The sequence below is a fragment of the Mobula hypostoma genome, chromosome 11 (assembly GCF_963921235.1).
Source record: "Mobula hypostoma chromosome 11, sMobHyp1.1, whole genome shotgun sequence".
Lineage (NCBI taxonomy): Eukaryota > Metazoa > Chordata > Chondrichthyes > Myliobatiformes > Myliobatidae > Mobula > Mobula hypostoma.
This window is the reverse complement of record NC_086107.1, coordinates 37,633,751-37,648,890: the sequence shown is the minus strand read 5'-3', so window position 1 is coordinate 37,648,890 and position 15,140 is coordinate 37,633,751. Positions and strand designations below refer to the sequence as shown.

The following is a 15,140-nucleotide window of genomic DNA, read 5'->3' as shown; positions in this document are numbered from 1 at the left end:
TCTCATTGTTTCTAACTGTCTTCTGGGTGAGTGTGCTTGCACTACCTGAGTATACCTCGGACAAACTCACAGTCAACATCGCTTCACAGAACGACAGCACAATGAAGTTGTAAACAACACAACAGCAACTTGCCGTAAGGCAGAAAGTTTCATATAGTCATGTGCTTCACAGGAGCACAATCAAATATCCTTTGATTCAGGGACTGGTGTCCATTGAACCAGGTGAGACACAAGAACCTTGAAGAGCAGAGGCAGAGATTTAGGAAGAGGATTCCAGATTCCATTGCAATGGTCGAGCAATGGAAGGTGAAGATTTCAAGTATAACTGAATATGAGGCATATTCTCAACCCCCTGTTCTCTACATGCTGACATAAAAGACTGTATCAGTTCATTAACTCAGAAGCCACAAAAGCTATCTTGTCTTTAAATGTAAAGAATAATCACCCACAAATTACTTGGCACTGGTGATAATATGTGTCATCAGCACAGCAAGAGGAGAATCAGATCAGTGCGAATTAAACGTGATGCCAGTCTGCAGTGTTTATCCACTGCATTTTGGAAAAGTAGTCAAAATCAAAAATAAAGGAAAGGACCATCAATGATATTTTCATAAGCCCAAGTAATGCTTATCCATCAGAATAACATACCAAATGCTTTTGTGACTCTTGTTGCCTTCAATCCCATTAGGTCTGGTAGCTGATCGATGATTATCTCCCTCTCTGCATGGTGCTTATGAACACGTTCAATGCTCCGTCGCTGCCAATCAGTCCAGTAGATGTAATCACCCAGTAAAGTGAACCCAAATATGTGAGGAAGCTTATCTTCCACAAGTGTTCTCCGGCCTGTTCCATCTACATTAATTACCTATTGAAAACAGATACAAAAATATCCAGGTCAGAGATGATGACAGGATTGATGTGAAGGACCCAAATGTCAAATATCAAATTATATGCACAATTTAAAATACCTCCAAATATAATTTTTTAACTATTCACTCACAAGGTAAGACCTACTGCTGCCCATACATCATATATGCTTCATATGATTTTGCCTATAGGACTCCAGTCCAATGTCAAGACCAAACTGAGCTGGGGAAATAAATTGACTCAAGCAACACACACAAAATGCTGGTGGAACGCAGCAGGCCAGGCAGCATCTATAGGAAGAGGTACAGTCGATGTTTCAGGCCAAGACCCTTTGTCAGGACTAACTGAAAGAAGAGATAGTAAGAGATTTGAAAGTGGGAGGTGGAGGGGGAGATCCGAAATGAGGAGAAGACAGGAGGGGGAGGGATAGAGCTAGGAGCTGGAAAGTTGATTGGCAAGAGGAATACAAGGCTGGAGAAGGGAGAGGATCATGGGATGGGAGACCTAGGGAGAAAGAAATGGGGAGGGGAGCGCCAGAGGAAGATGGAGAGCAGGCAAGGAGTTATTATGAGAGGGACAGAGAGAGAGAAAAAAGCGAAAAATAAAGTAATAAATAAATAAATAAATAAATAAATAAATAAGGGATGGGGTGAGAACGGGAGGAGGGGCATTAACGGAAGTTAGAGAAGTCAATGTTCATGCCATTGGTTGGAGGCTACCCAGACGGAATATAAGGTGTTGTTCTTCCAACCTGAGTTTGGCTTCATCTTGATAGTAGAGGAGGCCATGGATTGACATATCAGAATGGGAATGGGACGTGGAATTAAAATGTGTGGGCACTGGGAGATCCAGCTTTCTCTGGCAGACAGAGCGTAGGTGTTCAGCGAAACGGTCTCCCAGCCTGTGTCGGGTCTCACCAATACACAGAAGGCCGCACCAGGAGCACCGGATGCAGTATATCACATCAGCCGACTCACAAGTGAAGTGTCGCCTCACCTAGAAGGACTGTCTGGGGCCCTGAATGGTGGTGAGGGAGGAAGTGTAAGGGCAGGTGTAGCACTTGTTCTGCTTACAAGGATAAGTGCCGGGAGGGAGATTGGTGGGAAGGGGTGGGGGGGATGAATGGACAAGGGAGTCACGTAGGGAGCGATCCCTGTGGAAAGCAGGAAGGGGGAAGGAAAGGTGCGCTTGGTGGTGGGATCCCGTTGGAGGTGGTAGAAGTTACGGAGAATTATATGTTGGACCCGGAGGCTGGTGGGGTGGTAGGTGAGGACCAGGGGAACCCTATCCCTAGTGGGGTGGCGGGAGGATGGGGTAAGAGCAGATGTGCATGAAATGGGAGAGATGCGTTTGAGCAAAGAGTTGATGGTGGAGGAAGGGAAGCCCCTTTCTTTAAAAAAGGAAGACATCTCCTTCATCCTGGAATGAAAAGCCTCATCCTGAGAGCAGATGCGGTGGAGACGGAGGAATTGCGAGAAGGGGAAGGCATTTTTGCAGGAGACAGGGTAGGAAGAAGAATAGTCCAGGTAGCTGTGGGAGTCCATAGGCTTATAGTAGACATCAGTAGATAAGCTGTCTCCAGAGACAGAGACAGAAAGATCAAGGAGGGGAGGGAGGTGTCGGAAATCGACTAGGTAAACTTGACGGCAGGGTGAAAGCTGGAGGGAAAGTTAATGAAGTCAATGAGCTCAACATGCGTGCAGGAAGCAGCGCCAATGCAGTCGTCGATGTAGCGAAGGAAAAGTGGGGAACGGATACCAGTATAGGCTTGGAACATGGATTGTTCCACAAAGCCAACAAAAAGACATAGGACCCATACGGGTGCCCATGGCTACACCTTTAGTTTGGAGGAAGTGGGAGGAGCCAAAGGAGAAATCAGTGAGAGTAAGGATTAATTCTGCTATGTGGTGGAGAGTGGTGGTAGAGGGTTAGGAAATGCTTGTAGAAGAGTAGATGAAAATTTAATTTCCACTGTTAAACCACAAAGGATTAAATATGCTTAATTAATAATTAAATTATGTCACATGTTGTTCATATTCTTCTCTGTTGAGACCATCTGAACCTAGTTCATTTGAAACAAAATTCGATATTTTTAATGTTATTGTGAATATCTATCGAAACAGTATTTAAACAAAATAAAAAGCAATTGAAATGGAAAAAAGAAAGGTTAAACACAGAATATCTCATGACCAACTCAGTAGCTAAAGCATGCTGCAAGAGCCAGTTTAATTTTTGCATTAACAAATGCTTGTCTAGCAATGGTAAGGGTAGACTCCCAATAGTAAATTGCTGCTTGATGGTCATACCTTCAGGATGTAACAAGTTACTCAGGATCTTTTCTGCTGACTTCAGCAAATACATTATTTCATCAAATACAGAGTATGCACGAATTAAGACCAGCATTAAACTCTAATTGAAACATTAGTCGCAGCGCTGCAGGTAGACCAACTTCAATATGATGCTATGTTCCCGTGATGCTGCTGCAAGTTTTTCATCGTACTTTGTCATACATGCACTTGATCAAAGCTCCACTTGAAACACCGAAGCAAATAACCCCAGGACTAGCTAAAAAGCAAAAAGAGCTTGGGATGGATAGACTTTGGCAATCTCATAATCAAGAACTCAGATGAAACTATGCAGTTTTGTCATATCTAGTCATAAATGATGGGGACAACAGAACAACTATTGGGAGGAGGTGGTTCAGAGAAAATTCCCCTTCTCAATGTTCTAAGCAGTAAAGGTAAAGCTAAAACAACTTGAATCATGTTTGGACAGAAGTGATTTTACCCAGCTTCCTTCTGAGTTCCCTACTGTCACAGAAGACAGTCATTAGCCAATTCCAATCACTTCACAGGAAGGTCAAGAAATGACTGGCAGCACCAGACAGCAAAATCTGCGGAACCAGACAACATTCATATTACAGTATAGTATTAAGGAGTTAAACTCCAAAATTAGTTGTGCCTTGAACCAAGCTGCTCCAGCAAATTTATGATACTGGCATCAATAAGACAATGTGGAAAATTTCCTAGGTCTATCTTGTTCACATAGAATAGATAATTGCAATCCAGTTAATTATCGTTCAGTTATCAGTTATCAGCAGAAGTTAGAAAAATGCTATCAAGTAGCAGTTAGTCACCAATAACCTGTTCATTAATGTCCTACAGATTTTTACCAGGACCACCTGATTCCAGATCTCTGACTTGTCTGAACATGGATTAAAGAGATGAACAATAGAGTTAATGTGAGAGTGACTGTATTTGACTTCAAGACAATATATGATTGAGTGGGGTGTGGCATCAAACAGCACCAGTAAAATTAAAGTCAGTGGGTATAAAAACATGTAGATGGAGTTATATGTCAAACAAGGGAAGATGGTTACGGTTGCTGGAGGTCAATGTTGCAAATCCAGGACATTGCCACAGGTGTTTCCTAGGCACAACCATCTTCAAATGCTTCTTTGCCAACCTTCCTCCCATCACAGGGTAAGATGGAGAGATATTTGCTCATTATTTCACTATGTTCAATTCTTTAGAAAATGAAGCAGTCCGTGTCTACATTTAAGAGCTGAGAGATGTCAACTAACATCGGCCATCTGAACAAACGAGAACTCAGTCATCTATCCCTAATGTTCCGTAGTACCAGCATCACTGAGTCACCAAACATCTGCATCCTGGGAGTCATCATTGACCAGAAACTTAACCGAACGAATGGCATAAATATTAGTCCTATAGCAGCAGTTCGGAGTCTGGGTATCCAGTGCTGGTGGCTCAGTTCCTGACATCCCACAGTCTTTCAATTGTCTGCATGGCACAAGTCATGATGGGATGGAATACTCTCTACTTGCATCCACAGTATTCAAAGCTTGATCCTGATGCAGAAATATATTACCATTTAGTCAACTTTGCTGGGTCTACAACCTGAAACTTCCTTGTTAAAAGTGTTATGGGAGTAAAAATTAAAACAAGTGTAAATTAAGTGCAGATTCTAGAGACCTGAAATTAAAAAAAAGAGAATGATGTGAACATGCACTTTATTTAGTTTGCACAATCTTGCTGTTTTTGTAGGTTTTCTTATCGCAGATGATATTGTTAAAAAGAACCTTCAATGCTGTAAAAAAAATTAGAACCATTTCAAAGTAGCGGGCGGCAGAGTTTACATGCAAACCATTCCTTTTTCTGTAATAATCAAAATTGAATCCAGAAAAGCAACAGATTTTCCTAACATTTTTGTTGACAAAATCATATAGTTGTAAATCTGGAGGAGCCTTTTCAGCACACTCTGCTTACAGTAAGAGTGGGCTGACAAGTTCAGTAAGAGTTGTGTTGTAGATAGGCTGTTTCCCCTGGCTTCATCTTCTATGACTAAGGACTTACGGTCTCAAGATCATTTGGGATTAAGATGAAGAGGATTTGTTTATTAATTCAAAAGGGCTGTGAGTGTCTAAAATTCTCTATTCCCAAACAGCTGAGGATGCTCAGCTTTTCAAATAGATTCGGGTTTGAACAATAAGGAAATCAAGGTGGGAAAACCTGAGCTGATGCAAAAGATCTTTGATCTTGCTCAAGAACGAAGATGTTCATGCTTCAGGGCCTAACCCTGTTTCAATTTGTTGTACTTTCAATTTGACCTAATATCTGTGGTATTCTTTTACATTTTTTCCAAATACTTTTCCAATTAAAATTCAAAGCCTCTGACTTTATGAGGTATGAATGAAGCAACAGTTTGGGTTGGAGTAGGAGTGTGTTAAGTGGCAAAATGAAACAACAGTAGTTTTGCCTGTATAGAACTCACTTTGACAATATTCTCTCTCTGTCTCAAAAATACACACACACACACACACACACGTACACACTTTGCTGCCACAGGGAATGTGCCTTTAAGAGCTGACACTCCTGCACGATTGCTACAGAGTGCTGTCAAATGAGCTAAACTTGGTGAGGTCCCATCTGGAACCACACATGCCCCATTTTAGAACATGATTCTGGCTACAAATCACCACACTACAGTTTCGACAATATTTTTGGATAATTACAGGATTTTTTTTAGGACATCCAAATGGGTGTTACTACTAATTATTTCCAAGTTCAACTATGTAGTATGTTATGATTTTTCTTCAACATCCCTTTGAACATCACTTCCAGTCTGTATTTCTTAATGATTTCACAACTAACAAATAAAATCACAATTCCTTTTCTTTTCAAAATCTGTATGAATTTTGAAAATTTCAGCTTGGTCTTCTCAAACTTTCACATGCCACTTAAAATGATCCAGGGTTCCAATTCTCCAACTTTTTTTCTCTTTTCCGTTAGCATTCTAGTGAACTTTCACTTCATCCTTCCACTACTTTCCATCTATTTCACATAACAAGGAAACCAGAAGGCGTTTCCTATATATACTGTATGTTGTAAGTATGGTCAAAATCTCAAAGGTTTAGCAATAATGATTGTTGTATGCTTCATAAATTGCATTTATTTTTTGGCAGCAAATCATTGCCCCTTGTCATTTTATGGTCATCTCTATTTGCATTCCTAACAATCAAAGTAAATGTAGACTCACATTGATTTGTTCAATCCAGTTATGGATTGGACAGGTTACTTATTTTGTCACAGCATTCTTTTGCAAATGTGAACCACTTCACGCTTATTGTCAATGATTGCATCTCCCTTCATTCAATTTTCATCAATTTTGTTTTCTCCTGTCTTCTCTCTTAAAATCTGTGGTTCATTACTCTGCTATCACTAGTAATTTTCCACTTAACTCTCTTGAACCATGTCCAGATCTCAAGTTTGACAAAAAGACTTCCAGGATATTCACCCAGATCTCCACACAAAAATAAAAGCTCCACTTGCCACTTTTTTGTGTTTTTCCTCAGGCAACGCGAACCAATTCAAAAGTTAAATACTGTGAGAATAGAAATAAAACAAACAAGTTTAGCACTACTCCAGGTCAGACAGCATCTGCAGAGACAATTGTCAAATGAAGAACTATTGATCTGAAATGTCAATTCCTTTGCTCCCTCCATTGATACTGCTTCATCTGCTACATTCTGATTTATTCTATTAATTCATTTTAATGCTGCAGATAAAAAATTATAACTAGCCCTTATGAGGCATGTTAAAAAATTTCATCTGAAAATTCAAACATTTATAATGAATAGCAACATCTTGTCTATTCCTTTTGTGGTCTAGCATCATTTTCTTCTTTAAAAATCATATGAATCTCTGATTATTGTTAGGCTCAGAAAGATCTCAATAGTTCACCCTATACAACAAGTTCTGTGATCACAACCACCACTTGGCTGGTTGATCCATATTTTCCTCTTTTGAACTTTTTTTGAAGTTTCATTCACAAGGGTGCGAAAATGCCACAGGATGGTAGAATCGGGATAAATCTGGGAAAAAGCATCAGAATCTCATTTAAGGGCAGTGAAATACATACTTGGAGCTGTTAAGACCTGGCAAGGAAATTATATGTACAACTAAGCACAAACAGAGAAAGTAAACATTTACCTTATTATAAGTTAACGAATTTTCAATCTAAATTAAAATAAAACATCTAATTATATTAAATACTTGATTAACAAAAGCATTTTATGAACTTTTAATATTAAATGTTGAAGTTATTTTGTCTGCAGATAAATAACATCTACATCCCTTCCAGTTGGAAAATTGCCCAGTCTGCCTGGCCCCTACCTCTCTTCCAGTGCAGCTAGTTTCTAGAATTGATGGTGTTGTTCTATTAGTTAGCTGTATACGAGCCTAACGCGGCTGATGCAAAACCCGACAACTGGTTCAATAACACGTAGTCTAAACAGGACAGCAAAGCTTCCTGGATTCGTTGCTGCATGCTGCCAGCTTACAGTGATTTGGCTGCTGGGGCCAACATTGCAACACAAAAGCAGTTATTCAGTATTTTCCCAAAAAATTACACTCTTTTCCACACCCAGCTCCAAATCACCTCCCTTGACCCTCCAACTATTCTAATTTGTCAGCTTGCTTGTTAACATCTGAACTTGCTTGATACTTGGCTCAATAAAACAGTGGAAAGGCCCAAACTATTTATCCCACCCTTTCTCCCTTTCTCCCTGTCCTTTCCCTTTCTCACATGCATACTTGGTCCTACACAATCGTCTGAAACTGAAATAGTCTTTTTAAAACTATGGTGCTATATCTGTTCTATCTATAATTTCTTCCGAGTATGACTGTTACATGAACAGTTTTTGCACCTGCCTTAGCACACCTGCTGCTACAACACTCAGGTATGCCTTTGTTATCTTCAGTCTTTGAAAACCCAAACTGTGCTTGGCTTTGTTTTAGCTCATCCAAAACACTGCTGCCAACAATTTGCACTGAGGCCTGTTCACCCAAAACCTGATGCTGTTGACCTACTTTGTTGCCTCAGTAAGCAAAGCTTCAGTTTTAAAGCCATCATTCTGGATTTCAAGCCCTACCAGATCTTCACCCATTCCCTACCTGATGTAGTTCTTCAACTAGACACTGAGTATAAGAGTTGGGATGCTATGTTATGATTGTACAAAGTGCAGGAAGGATATGGTTAAGCTAGAAATGGTACAGGAAAGATTCACAGGAAGGTTGCCTGGACTGGTGGGCTTGAGTTATAACGAAAGATTGGATAGGCCTGGATTGCTTTCCTTGGAGCGCAGGAAACTGAGGAGTGACTTTATAGAAATGTATAAAGTTAAGAGAGGCATACGATAGGATAGATAGTCACAATCTTCTCCCCCTGTATTTGGGAGCCTAAAAGGAGATGGTGAAAGGGCAAAAATTAAAGGGGATATGAGGGTCAAATTTTCACAGAGAGGGTGGTGGATTTATGGAATATCCTGTTTGTGGAAGTGACATCAGTCACTTCAGTAGGCATTAAGGATTAGTGTGGACAGACATGTTGATCAGCATGGCCAAGATGGTCAAAGGACTAGTTTTCATGATATTTAGCTCTCTGAATCTGAGAAGCAGTATTGTGTCCTACCATTCTCATGTCTGGCCACCACTGACCAGTGGTGTGGTCAACTTGCCCATCCTTGCTGTGAGTTCTACTCTTATCCACACAGGCTGCATGAACTTTGCCCTCGTTTGTAAAATTCAGCAGTTGAGGCTCCTAAAATATCAACTTCTGGATCCCTATAAGTGCCTGCGTCATAGTTACATCCTCATAACCCTCTTGACTGACAGGTTCTGTAATTCTTAAACTAAGTAGCAAAACTACTATTGGAACAAAGTATCCTGGTAACTTTCCCTCTCCCTACTGAGCACCTCCACTCCACCAGCCAAAAGTGGAATTTCCCGGAGTCCAACCACTTTAATTCCTATCTCCGTTCCCGTTCTGACATGCTAGTCCATGGCCTCCTCTTCTTCCACGATGAGGGCACTCTCAGGATGGAGGAGCAACACTGCGTATTCTGTCTATGTAGCCTCCAACCTGATGGCATGAACATCAATTTCTCCCTCTAGTAATTTGGTAACTGTTTTCCTTTTTCTTTTCCCCTCCCCACCCTCCGGTGCCCCTCATTCTTCCCTTTCTCCCACGGTACATGCTCCTCTCCTATCAGATTCCTTCCTCTCCAGCCCTTTACCTTTCCATCTGGCTTCACTATCACCTTCTAGCTATCCTTCTTCCCCTCACCCCACCTTCTCATTCTGGGGTCTTCCCCTTTCCTTTCCAGCCCTGATTAAGGATCTCATCCCAAAATATCGACTGTGTATTCATTTCCACATATGCTGCCTGACCTGCTGAGTTTTTCCAGCATTTTGTGTGCGTTGCTCTTGATCTCTTGTGGCTGTGCTAACATTGTTGCCAGCTGCTGTGCTCCTTTTAACTAGGTTTTGGCCAAATGAGAGCAGAAGTATAATTCTGTTTAACTTCGAGCAACCACAAAAGTTAGCCCGCCACACTAACATGCTGTGTTGTGACAGCAGTATGAGGAGAAAAGATGCGGTAACTTATGCAGTAAAAAAAAATCTACCTATATTGTGTTATTCTCAACATTTGACTCTCTTTTCCTGTGGCTTTACTTTTAGCCAGGCATACCAGCTGCTTCCTCTAAAAGAATCCTCCCAACATGTTTTTGCAACCACATCCATTGAGGCTCAAAACACACATCAAGGAAATTCAGCTGCAGCCAACGTGTCCAACTAAAACTCATCAGATTACTAACATGATAATTTGTATTTGTACAGTGCTTTCAATGCAGTGGCACTTAACAGTAGCGCTTTGAATTATCTAAAGCTTGGACCTTCTTCAGAAGGGTTGTGAGCGTCCTCACTTACTCCACACTTCAGCCATCACAGTCAACTTGCAACAGTTGATACTTTTGAAGTGACTGCCTCAAATGATATCGGAATATCAGGTTTATTATCACCAGCCTGTGCTGTGGAAATTTTTTTTAACTTAGCAGCAGCAGTACAATGAAATTCATGATAAAATAGAAATTAAAAAAATAAGTAGGCCAATTATAGTAAGCATATATAAAATAATTAGATTAAAGATTGTGTAAAACAGGAAAAGTATATATTAAAAAAGTGAGGTAGTGTTCATGGGTTCAATGTCCATTTAGAAATTAGATGGCAGAGGGGAAGAAGCTGTTCCTGAATCACTGAGTGTGTGTCTTTGGGCTTCTACACGTCCTTCCTGATGGTAACAATCAGAAGAGAGCATGTCCTGGGTGAGGGGGTCCTTAATAATAGATGCCGCCTTTCTGAGGCACTGCTCCTTGAAGATGTCTTGGATACTACGGAGGCTCGTACCAGAGATGGAGCTGACTAGTTTTACCACATTCTGTAGTTTCTTTCAGCCCTGTGCAGTAGCCTCACATACTAGACAGTGATGAAGCTTGTCAGAATGCTCTCCAAGGTCCATTTGTAGAAGCTTTTGAGTGTTTTAGGTGACAAACCAAATCTCTTCAAACTCCTAATGAAATATAGCCACTATCTTGCCCTCTCTATGGCTGCATCGATATGTTGGGACCAGGTTAGTTCCTCAGAGATCTTGACATTCAGGAACTTGAAATTGCTCACTCTCTCCACTTCTGATCCCTCTGTGAGGATTGGTTCGTGTTCCCTTGGCTTACCCTTCCTGAAGCCCACAATCAATTCTTTCGTTTTACTGACATTGAGTGCAAGATTGTTGCCGCGACACCACTCAACTAGCTGGGATATCTTACTCCTGTACGCCCTCTCATCTCATTCTACCAACAAATCTTGTATTAACAGCAAATTTATAGATGATATTTGAGCTATATCTAGCCACAGAATCATGGGTATAGAGGGAGTAGAGCAGTAGGCTAAGCACACACCCCTGAGGTGCACCAGTGTTGATCGTCAGTGAAGAGGAGTTATCATCACCAATCTGCACATCTTTGGAGAAATGTCCTCTGGTCTGATGAAACAAAAAATGAACTGTTTGGCCATAATGACCATCGTTATGTTTGGAGGAAAAAGGGTGAGATTTGCAAGCCAAAGAACACCATCCCAACTGTGAAGCATTGGGGTGGCAGCATCATGTTATGGGGGTGCTTTGCTGCAGGAGGGACTGGTGCACTTCACAAAATAGATGGCATCATGAGAAAGAAAAATTATGTGGATATATTGAAGCAACATCTCAAGACATCAGCCATGAAGTTAAAGCTCGGTCACAAATGGGTCTTCCAAATGGACAATGACCCCAAGCATACCTCCAAATTGGTGGCAAAATTGCTTAAGGACAACAAAGTCAAGGTTTTGGAGTGGCCATCACAAAGTCCTGACCTCAGTCCGATAGAAAATTTGTGGGCAGAAATGAAAAGGCGTGTGCGAGCAAGGAGGCCTACAAACCTGACGCAGTTATACCAGTTCTGTCTGGAGGAATGGAACAAAATTCCAGCAACTTACTGTGAGAAGCTTGTGGAAGGCTACCCAAAACGTTTGACCCAAGTTAAACAATTTAAGGCAATGCTACCAAATACTAACAAAGTGTATGTAAACTTCTGACCCACGGGGAAAGTGATGAAAGAAATAAAAGCTGAAATAAATCATTCTCTCTACTATTATTCTGACATTTCACATTCTTAAAATAAGTGATCCTAACTGACCTAAGACAGGGAAAACTTTCTCCGATTAAATGTCAGGAATTGTGAAAAACTGAGTTTAATGTATTTGGCTAAGGTGTATGTAAACTTCTGACTTCAACAGTACAATCTTTTGATAAGGCAAAACTTTGAAGAGGAACATAGACAAAAACAGCTTTCTCAGAAGTCAACAAGAATATCTGAACAAAGCTCTCTGAAAAATTTCCAAAACCCCTGTTCCAAGAACAGACTCTATAAACTTAAGGAGTGACAACTGTGTTTATGTTTGTATCACTGATGAGTCACTACTGTGCTACATAACCAAAGACGATAAATCTTGTCTTTAATTCAATCAGTAGATTTTGGCTCAGTGATCTGGAGTGTCAATTCAACCCATCTTCTAAAAAAAACCCTTTCTGCCTTTTCAGGTGAATATAAAACATCTCATGGCACTACTCAAATAGCTGTGCAGCCCAATTTTTATCAACAATAAGTCTGGTCTCCCATTGCATTTGAGATGTTCCTAAGTCCAAATTGTTATTTTATGTTTCTTTAAATGCAATAATGTCTAAATTTGCTTTTTGATCATTTGAATGTAGAAAAGGAAAATTCTTCAACAAAATAGAAATGAGGTTAGGAACAAATCCAGACTTTTTAACTGGGTAAGTACAATGAGAAAAAATGCCAGATAATCACAGAAAATAGTGGTATCTACACTGAAAATGCCTATTCCTTCTAGGGATTTAATATATAAACATAAAAGAATGCCTTATGTCATTATTGTTCCTCCTAGATCAGAAGACATGGTTAGGAGACCTTTCTGGCTATTGAAGCTATGCTGACCCTAAATATGAGAATGTCAGACTGTCTTTCAAGACGGTGAATGCTTGCAAGGCGACAGGCCCCAATGGTAGGGCTCTGAAAACCTTTGCCAACCAACTGGCAGGTGTGATAAAATACATTTTCACTCCCTCATTGCTACATTGTTCCCACCTCCTTCAAAATGGCAACAACAGTGTGCAAGAGCAGGGTGAGCTGCCTTAACAACTATCGTCCAACCACGCTCACATCTATGGTGATGAAGTGCATTAACTCCTGTTTCAGCAAGGAGCTGGACCCATTGCAATTTACCTATCACCACAATACATCTACAGTGCATGATATCTCATTGGCTCTTCTCGCGGCCTTGGATCACCTGGACAATACAAATACCTATGTTAGGATGCTGTTTATTGACTACAGTTCAGTGTCTAACATAGCAGACACCCCACCCTGCAAAAACTCATTTCAGGGAGGTAGCACCATCAATTTGCGGGAGACTCCCGGGAGAGGTGGGATGTCTGCAGTAGAGTAGCTCCTTAGCAGCTGGCCAGCTAGTTTAAATAACGTTAGCTATGTTAATAAATGAATGACACCTGTTAAACTCACCTCAGCATGTCTTTTACAATCTTAACCCACCATGGGTAATAGAAAAGTCACTGTTGCAAACAGTGCAGCGAGCAACACTGTCATTATTTTGACCCCTACTAGGCAGGGGTACACTTTAGTGTAGTCTGGGGTGATGTACGTTTTATATATTTTTTGGAACACTCTGCAATGGCGCGCTCTCGCTCGCGCGCTCTCTCTCTCGTGGTTGCTCGCGCGCTCTCACTTGCTTTCTCTCTCGCTCGCTCTCTCTCCCTCTCTCGCTTGCTTTCGCTCTCGCTCGCGTGCCCTTGCTTGCTTTCTCTTGCGCTCTCTCTTGCTTTTCTCTCGCTTGCTCTCAAAAAACTTGATTTCCGTGATATTGTGTATAATTTGCGGGCATCAGGGAGCCACTATTAATATGCGGGAGACTCCCAGAAGTTCTGGGAGAGGTGGGATGTCTGACATAGTTATTCCTAGTTTTGATCGAAAAGCTCCAGAACTTGGGACTCTGTACCATCCTCTGCAAATGGATCTTTGGCTTCCAAACCGGTAGATCACAATCTGTGCGGATCAGAAATAACATCTCCACCTCACTGACAATCAACAGTGGTGTATCTCAGGAATGTGTGCTTAGCCCACTGCTCTACTCTCCACACCCATGACTGTGCGGCTAGGCACAGTTCAAATGCCATCTATAAATTTGCTGCCAATATAAATACTGTTGGCAGAATTTCAGATGGTGACAAGAAAGTTTACAGGAGCGAGTTATGCCAACTAGTTGAGTGCTGTCGCAGCAACAACCTAGCACTCAACGTCAGTTAAGACCAAAGGACTGATTGTGGACTTCAAAAAGGGCAGGACGAGGGAACACACACAAGTCCTCAGAGAGGGATCAGAAGTGGAAAGAGTGAGCAATTTCAAGTTCCGAGGTCAATATTTTGAGGATCTATCCCTGGGGTCAACATATCGATGCAGCTGCAAAGAAGGCATAGCAACAGCTACATTTCATTAGGAATCTGAGAAGATTTGGTGTGTCACCAAAGACACTTGCAAATTTCTACAGATATATCATGGACACCATTCTAATTGGTGCATCGCTATCTTGTACGGGGGGAGGGGAATACTGCACACGATTGAAATAAGCTGCAGAGAGATGTAAACTTAAGTCACCTCCTCCATGGGCACGTAGCCTCCGTAGTATCCAGACCATCTTCAAGGAGAGATGCCTCAAAAAGGTGGCATCCATCATTAAGGACCCCCATCACCCAGGACATGCCCTGTTCTCATTGCCACCATCAGGGAGGAGGTACAGGAGTAGCTTCAGGACCAGCTTCTTCCCCTCTGCCATCCAGTTTCTGAATGAACATTGAATCCTGAACACTAACTCACTTACTTTTTTAATTCGATCTTTGCATTATTTATTTAACTATTTTATATATAGTAATTCACATTTTTTTCTTTTATTATGTATTGCATTGCACTGCTGCCACAAAGACAACAAATTTCATGGCATATGCTGGTGATATTAAACCTGACACTGAGAAATCTCATCACCAAAATTTTTCTTGTACCGTCACTAATTTTGAATTATCCAGCTGAGTAGAGGGTGGATGCACATCCTTTGAGCATTCTTAAGACTGACGTTTAATAGATGATTTAAGATTTGGACAAAAAGTAAGCTTGAAGCACAGAATCAGATATTACTCAATAGCAGGAAGTTCTTTGCAGATCCTCATAACTATTCATTCCTCCGTATTCTAAAAATCCAAAAACCTACAGCTATGAGGCCACTTCACCTATCAGG

At 41.1% G+C, this 15,140-nt stretch overlaps 1 protein-coding gene across 2 annotated transcripts in view; it reads right to left on the bottom strand.

Moving 5' to 3' along the window:
- Nucleotides 1–15,140, bottom strand: part of LOC134353658 (low-density lipoprotein receptor-related protein 5-like) — a 235,482-nt gene that overhangs the window by 41,343 nt on the left and 178,999 nt on the right. For both annotated transcript variants that reach the window (XM_063061845.1, XM_063061847.1), the window contains exon 8: nt 649–865. In XM_063061845.1, coding sequence (XP_062917915.1) covers nt 649–865 — 217 coding nt within the window. The remainder of the gene's footprint in view (nt 1–648; nt 866–15,140) is intronic.